The sequence below is a fragment of the Vigna unguiculata genome, chromosome 8, assembly GCF_037176805.1.
Source record: "Vigna unguiculata cultivar grain cowpea cultivar isolate G323 ecotype 2 chromosome 8, ASM3717680v1, whole genome shotgun sequence".
Lineage (NCBI taxonomy): Eukaryota > Viridiplantae > Streptophyta > Magnoliopsida > Fabales > Fabaceae > Vigna > Vigna unguiculata.
Window position 1 is genome coordinate 1227118 of NC_140799.1, and position 7903 is coordinate 1235020.

Genomic DNA, 7903 nt, shown 5'->3' on the forward strand with positions numbered 1-7903 from the left:
CGTCTACTTTTCTCTCACCCAATTTTAATATACATGAATTTGACTGCTGAATTATAGCTAAGTGTATGATAAATGAAACTTGATTCACCTTTTAAGTGTAGAATTCTTTTATAATATTATCAATGCCTTAAATATCATGTTGAAATGGCACCAAAGAAGTCAAGACACTAAACTTATTCACATAATTTTACAGCAATATATCTTATTCATGTATTTTGACCTCAATTTTCTTAGGAAAAATGCTCCTTTCTTATTAATAGAAAGAACAAGCAGTTTTTGTACGTTTATACCCTCTTAGTATAATTTAATAATTTAAACTATATAAGAAAATGAAGAATTATTTCATGGATAATAATTACACCAATTTCATTCTCATTATCTTTAATTATTAAATTAAAGTTTTAGGTCAACTGACAAAAAATTTTCCATCGTAAGTTTATATAAGAAAACAATGCCACACACAGATGTCGACAAAAGAACTGTAATATGCACTTTTCTTATTTAAAGTTGAAATGTTTCTCTTAAAATTTGTTTTCGGTCTTCTAATTATTGAACCGATCTTGAACATACTGGTCACACCAGATCATATATCAGTAAATACAAGATTTCCGTTCTATCAAACCAGTTACAAGTCCAATGTTCAAGTGTTCCTGTTGCTAAGAAAGAAATTCTGAACATTAGTCTTAAAAACACTCAGCAACATAGGAAATGTCACGTACACATATACTGATATCCAAATGACCTTGTCTCCGCAATTCTGCAAGAAATTTACAATCTGCCAATGAGGTCTGACAAATCTTAATTCGATCTAACACAGCAAGGCAATACAACATTGTCAACCCATAATGCTATGTTACAATTTTCTGCTAAATTTTCTTGTATTAGTTCTTTTACTGTACTTTCAAAATATATTTCTAAACACTAATTTTGACATTTTAAAATATAAAGTATTAATGTGTCAAGACAGCAGAAGACAACATAAAAAAGAAACTCAACGTAGAATCTGAAATCATTTTGGACCCGTTAATTTGATTAAAAAAACATTAACAATCTAAATTTCTGTTCTTGCAGATTTTGCAGTAAGACAAGGGTGGACTGAACAAAGAATTGGTTAGCCTTACCTGTTATACCAAAGCAACGACCAACAAAACCAAATCAAACTCAAAATGTGAAAAAAATATTAAAGAAAGAATAGGTTGGCCTTCCCATGTTTTTACAGCTTAGTTTCCATGTATGTAAACAGATAAAGTGTTTTATCTGTCAAAGAAATTAACAATAGTTTGAGTGGAACAAACCAGAATAATAAGTTAATTACATGATGGAACAGTGACTATACCCTTCATCAACAGTCACATACCAGTCATGCCACACATCAAATCTCTGACACAAATTCGGAGTACGAGAAACAACATCCTTTTTTTTCTCTTCTTTCTTCTGATGTTCTTTCTTTTCTTCCTTTGAGGAGCCAAAACTCACAATTGTTGCTGATTTTCTGAACTTTCTAACATTCTTTATTATCCTTACTGGATCAGCCTCACCAACTACTGTCACTGTGTTTTTGTCTGGGTCTAGGACAATGGAATTAATTCCTGCAACCGTTGCAATTAACTTCATCACCTTTCTCTTGCATTTTGAACACCGAAGTTCTACTGACATCACAGTTTTCTGCAACACACAAGTACTTAAGATAAGTTATTACTTTCCCTTACAAAAAGTACATAAATCTTACACCATTGTGAAACAAAACAGCTGAAAGTACTTTAAGTATAGGACTCTACGAGGTGATAGGTCCTAAGATTTGTTTGTTACATTAAATAACAAAAATAACTTTATCATGTGGAAGTTTATGAAACATAAACCTTGGACATGATTGTGGAGTCTATAATTAGCCACAATGCCGGAACAAGCTGGTACAGAAACAAGAATCAAACTTTGCTGTGTTATTTATCTCCCATCTATTATTCCCTGAATAAGCTTTCATGAATTTATGGCACCATTTTCCCCCATGTTCTACTCAAGAAGTTTGGTTGAAGATTAAATATAGTGTCACTTTATCAATGCTGGCAGTGGTTGGTAATCAGTGACATGCATGTCTGAAAATAACGTAATAAGGATGCGATATGGTTGTCAATGCCATCATTTACTTCATCTAACTACAAAATTTATATTAATTACTGATAAATGGAATATTCTATAACTGCTGTAATATATTTTGTTACATTCACTATTTTTCTGTGTAATTTTTGAAGAAAAACAATCATGTAGAAATAGTATGAACAGAGCTTTTTCATTGTCCTCTGCAGTATGAGTTGGGAGAATTTTTTGCTTCATCTTTTACCATTGTCTCAGTATTTTAGTAACCATTATGGAGTCGAATTTGGATGAAAGAAGTGATTTGAAATACTTTGTTTTATAAGTTCCTCCGTAAGTACTTTTAAGAATTTTTTTTTACAAACTAATTTTAATTTATAAAAATTATTTTCTGTTGGTGGAGAAAACTTAAAAATAAACACAAGCGTGAATGAAAGAATAATGTAAAAAAAATAAGAAATAAAAATCATTGTGTCACAAGAATTAGTATAAATGATATTATTCTCCTTGTTTGCATAAGAAAACTAAAATGACTTGTCAAACATAACCATAATATAATTGTGGTGACGAAGTTTTTGGAACTAAATAAGATCATAATGAATTCATTATTCTTAATCTTATCTTCAAAATTAATTTATAATTGAGCTAATTAAGACTTACATGCCGATTACTAACTAATATTTCTTACACAACTTGTAACCAAATTTGAAGTGAAATCTATTTTGGGTTATTTTCCACAAGAATCGCTGGAATATATCAAATTAAAAGCCTTTGATGAAAACAATTATTAAAATAATTAATAAATATAAAAAAGAAGTGAAACTATATATTTATTGCTTGAAATTGATTGCGGTGTGTGAGATAGACATTACTATGGTGAATTATATACTCAACTGATTCAAGTCGTTTCTCTTGTTCCAGTTTACTACCAAATCAACCTTGTAGATAATAAAAATGACTACATTGATAATTCATAACAGTAAAAAGTCCTGAGTATCTAAAACAAAACATTCAACTAAACACTAGCAAAAGTCAACTACAAATTTCCTGAATTGGAATTATCAATCATCTTCTAAATCCAAGCCTTTATCATTTTCACTATTATTTTGTCTGTAGAATTCAGTCCCCAAAATTAAAACCCCAGAAATATCTTTCCAAAACATCTTACTGTCTCTCTTGAAAGGAACTTTTTAGAATCATTACTGCTCCTGTTTGGTCTGCTACAACTGCTCCACTACAGCAATCCCTGTAGCAGGCAGAGGATGCTGTGGAAATAATAAGGGGAATTTATCATGATAATAAACAAGCTTCCAAAAACCAAAATATTGTGCAGAACACTAACACTAAATATGTTTTTCTTGAAAAAGGTTATTTTCATATGAAGATCATATTTCAGGAAGCAACATATGCAGGGAGTAGAAGAAAAATAAAAATACAAACACATACATAAACAGAGGAATCGACAGCCCCAACATATACAGAAAATTGAAAGTTGTAGTGCAATACAGCAAACGAGAAGAGTAATGAAGCAGAACACGAGCTGTTTCTATCTTCATCTTGAATAATATTACATCATTTTGGAAATAAGAGAAGAACACCATCGAACCTATTAAATATTAACTTACACCATTACATGCCTTCAAGCCTGTCACTTCATTTCTTCCTCGATCCATTTTGATCTTTTGTCTGTAGCGGCTCACTATCTTCTTATCTAATTCATAGTAGTCTCTCACTTTACTCAAGCGTTTTAAATCAAGGTCGATAAAATACACCTAATATAGATCAAATTGCAAATGAACTCAGATGTTCAATGTATAGAATTACAGCTAAAGCTCATTTTTATATAAAGGAAACCATAATTAAGAACCATATCATTCAGATTATGATATTCATGATGAAAACTTTTGCATGTTGGTATTGCTTTCTCTTTAACAAAAAATAAGTGCAATGAGTACAATACACCCAAAATTCCAACAAATAATAACAATGAAAGATTTCTGCCTACCTTAAAATCAAAGGTCTGCTTAGTTGACTCAAGGTATACATTATTGTACACCAATCCAGAATCCTCCTCATTCCTTGGTCTAAAACACAACATCAAACTGCAGTCTTTTGCAGTTGCTGCTATCAGGTAGTCCTTTACTATTCTCAAGCTTTCATCAAATGAAGCTGAATGCAAAGAGGCATATATTTTTGCCTGTTCTTCACTCAATTCCTTACACACCATGCACTGTTCAGAAGTAATGTTATAATATGCATGAATGACTCCTTCTATGTCAACACTATCAAGCTTCTGAACCTCCAGGAGCTTATCAAGAACTCCTGACTTTTGCAAAGCCTCAGTAACAAGATTAAGTAAGTTCTCTGTGCACAGACCATCATCAACTTCAATGACCGACTTAAGCTCATCTTCAAATTTTTGAGCAATACACACATCTGTATTTTTTGCAACACCTCCTAGACCTCCAAGTATGAGAGAGCCATTTAAAAATACACGGAAATTGTTTTGAGGAGTTATAAGGAGACCTTTAATAGCTTTCTGAATTCTTTCCGTAGATCCAGAGAATAGATCAAGGGGATTGTACTCACTTAGCCGTGATATCTGCATACATATTCAAAGAATTTTTGGTTCAGATTTAATGCTAAAAATAATTGACATTGGCAGTCATAACGTCAATCAAAAGACACAGAATTAAAAGCTGAGCCAAGAACTTATGAAAACAAGAAGTATGAACCATGTAGCCACTAGATAAATAAAATGTAAAATCGTGTGAGATGTACCTCTCCTTGATGCAATTTCAGTATTTGGTGCATTTCAAATCGTGTTATTCTCCTTTTGCTAGCATTTCCTTCAGATATGAATCTTGAAAATGGAAGGAATCCACATTTGGGCTACTTTTTGAGATAAAATATAAGTTATTGTTACAAACAAGCAAAAGACAAAGACCGAGAGGAAAGGGATGAAGGTGAGATGAAGATATTCAATATAAGCTAAGGTATTATTTAAGGAGAGAAAAATAATGAGACAATACCTTTATCTCAACAGATATGCAGGGGCTAGGTCTTGGACTTCCTGAAATGAAACAAGAAGCTTAATACAAAACTTTCAAAAATCTGTCAAGTTTATGTACTGACTTCTCAAACTTGAAATTGATGATATATGTTGGAAATCTCAAATTGACTAAAGGTATGACCAAACCAAATTGTAGTATATAGGTGAGTGCAGACTTTATCTTACAAGCTATTGAGTTAGATTTAATGTTTGTGAGGTTAAGCTTAAAACCTACTTTCTTAAAATATCTCAGCTAGGTATGATACAGTGCTACTACATATTGGATATTTAATTTAAAAGGGAAAACAGAAAAGTGTCAACAGGTAGAAGCAAGATCACATATCATTACCATGAGCAAAAAGTGAATGATCGGACATGAGAAGGCCAAAATCACAATGTGTATCAACCTGCGCAGCATCAACTCGCCACACAGGACGTTGATCAGTAACATTCTTCTCAACTAACTCAAGGAATTCCCTGGTCACCAGGATGTGCGTCTAACAAATACCAAAGAGTAATAGGTCAAGGATCAGAAACACAATCAACAACTTTCTCACTCAACATCTTAGGCACTTCATTCCAGAAATCAAATCAAATCAATTCAATAAACCTATTTTCATCTTTAGCAAAATTGTTCAGAATGGAGACTACCAATAACCATCTTAAAATGGTGCGTTAGGCAGCACCTGATTTGGAAACCCTAAGTTAGAAAACATGATAATGATGAAAATTGATTCGTTTCCGTGATTTGTGACAATCATTAGCTTTTCTAGTTGTTGTAATTAGAACAATGGTTCACACTTTCCTAGTTACAGCTAGGATTTAGACCTAAGTCCATCTCAAAAGCTAGTTCATTAAGTGAAAATTGTCTCCCACTCATAAATACTAATGTGGTCACATTACTAGTCAAGGAATGATCTCCAACACATGTGATAAAAATTAACACTTCCAGTCAATAAAACAACTTTCAATTATGGGTTTCTGACAAAAAATCTAGAAGAGAGACAATGCAAAGTCATTGACTGACATTCATACATACATACATACCCCAGCATCAACATAATTGGAACCAAGTAAGGGCTTCATGACATGCTCCACATATAGTTGACCAACAATTTCCTTGTCAGAAGAGGAAATAAGTTGATCCACATCTTTCCAGAGGATACGTTCTTGAGGAGTCAAAGCTATGCTATTCCTCACACTCACACCCTTTGCCTCCAATCCATTCTTCGGAGCCTTACGTAATCGGATCACTTTCCCAATCTACGCACACAAAAATGCACATTAAAATTTGTTTGGGGTTCATCCAAGCAAACAATTCAGTTGCTACAAGCATAACAAAGAAAGAAAGAAAGAAAGAGAAATAAAGAACACACAAAAGAAGGAGAGGATCCAGCGTAAGCGAGCACAAGATTAACAGCTCCTTCTCCTCTGTAAACCCAATCAGCTGCATCCTCCTCTTTCAAAGTGAGTGCCATCTGTTTCACAATCAAATCTTGTCAAGCATTTCATCAAACACTAACACCACAATCCAAAGAAGAAAGAGTACCTTTTCTTCAAAAGGGAGAAAATTGGAATGCAGCCACTACTCCCAAGTTCTAACCACAGGAACAAAACCAATTTGACATTAAAAGATGCTAAATTATGTTGTCTTTGATTCTGTTCGAAAAGAAAAAATGCTAATGTTATCTTAGTTTCTGTTCTAAACAGTAAGAAGGGGAATATAATAACCAACTATGCAAAAGAATCACATGCTGTCTCTCTGTTAGAGCTTTACGTGTCGATGCTCACAAACAAATAATTAACGAATTACTCGATATCGGATTAAATGAATTTTTTTCCTTAATTTTCGATAAATTTTAAAATTAATCTATTTTAAAATTTTGGATTAAATTAGTCTATTATCTTTCGTATTACGTAAATTTAATTCTTTTAAATTTTATTAGGTTTATTTGATGTTTTATATACATTGTAGGAGGATTGTATTTGAGTTGTTTATACTATTTGACATATTCTTATTTCAATTTTAAGTCAAATACTATTATGAAACATGTTTGAAATGTCAAATAAACTTAATAAAATTTGATTAAAATGATTAAATTCACGTATTTTGAAAGATGAAGAACTAAATTGGTTTAAAATTTTAAAATGAACTAATTTTAAAATATTCATTTAAAGTTAAGTGACAAAAAATATATTTAATTTTTTTTAATCAATGAGAAAATTAATGATATTTAGGTAAAAGTTATGGAGAATCATAATACTATTAATATAGACCGTAATTGTATCTTAGCTATACAATTACCAGTATTAAATACTCAATTTTGAGAAAAAAAAATGTTTCGTGTTAATATAACAAATATTAAATGGATATTACTTGTAACGTTATAAAATTACTAATGAAAGGAAAATTGTATAAAAATAGTATTTTTTTTTACTGAAAAATAATAGGAAAACATATTAAAATATGTAGAAACATTTACCTTTGTTCGGATTGAGTAAATATTTATAAATGATTTTTTTTTATAAATTAGTTTATGTATCGTTAAAAATAAAAAATTAGAAAAATGACAGAAATTCTCCAAATTTATAACACTTAATTTTGAAAGGTCAGATAGTTTTTTTTTTTTTTTATCAAACGGTTCATGTAATATGAACTTCTTTTATGAGAAATGAATACGTAAAAGTGATTTTAATGTGTTCTGCAACAAAATATAATAGGCACAGATAATGTCGTGATTAATATATAAAAATAATCAT

General features: G+C 31.2%; 1 protein-coding gene across 1 annotated transcript; it reads right to left on the reverse strand.

Annotated features, from left to right (window-relative positions):
- Positions 1 to 3012: 3012 nt before the first annotated feature.
- Positions 3013 to 6890, reverse strand: LOC114192992 (inositol-pentakisphosphate 2-kinase-like). The gene is made up of 9 exons (XM_028082677.2): positions 6693 to 6890; positions 6520 to 6621; positions 6191 to 6406; positions 5493 to 5640; positions 5124 to 5164; positions 4873 to 4983; positions 4097 to 4693; positions 3717 to 3863; positions 3013 to 3356 (listed from the first exon to the last, which is right to left on the reverse strand). Exons 2-9 carry the CDS (start codon positions 6619 to 6621, stop codon positions 3312 to 3314), a joined length of 1407 nt encoding a protein of 468 aa, XP_027938478.1. The 5' UTR covers positions 6693 to 6890; the 3' UTR covers positions 3013 to 3311.
- Positions 6891 to 7903: the final 1013 nt, after the last annotated feature.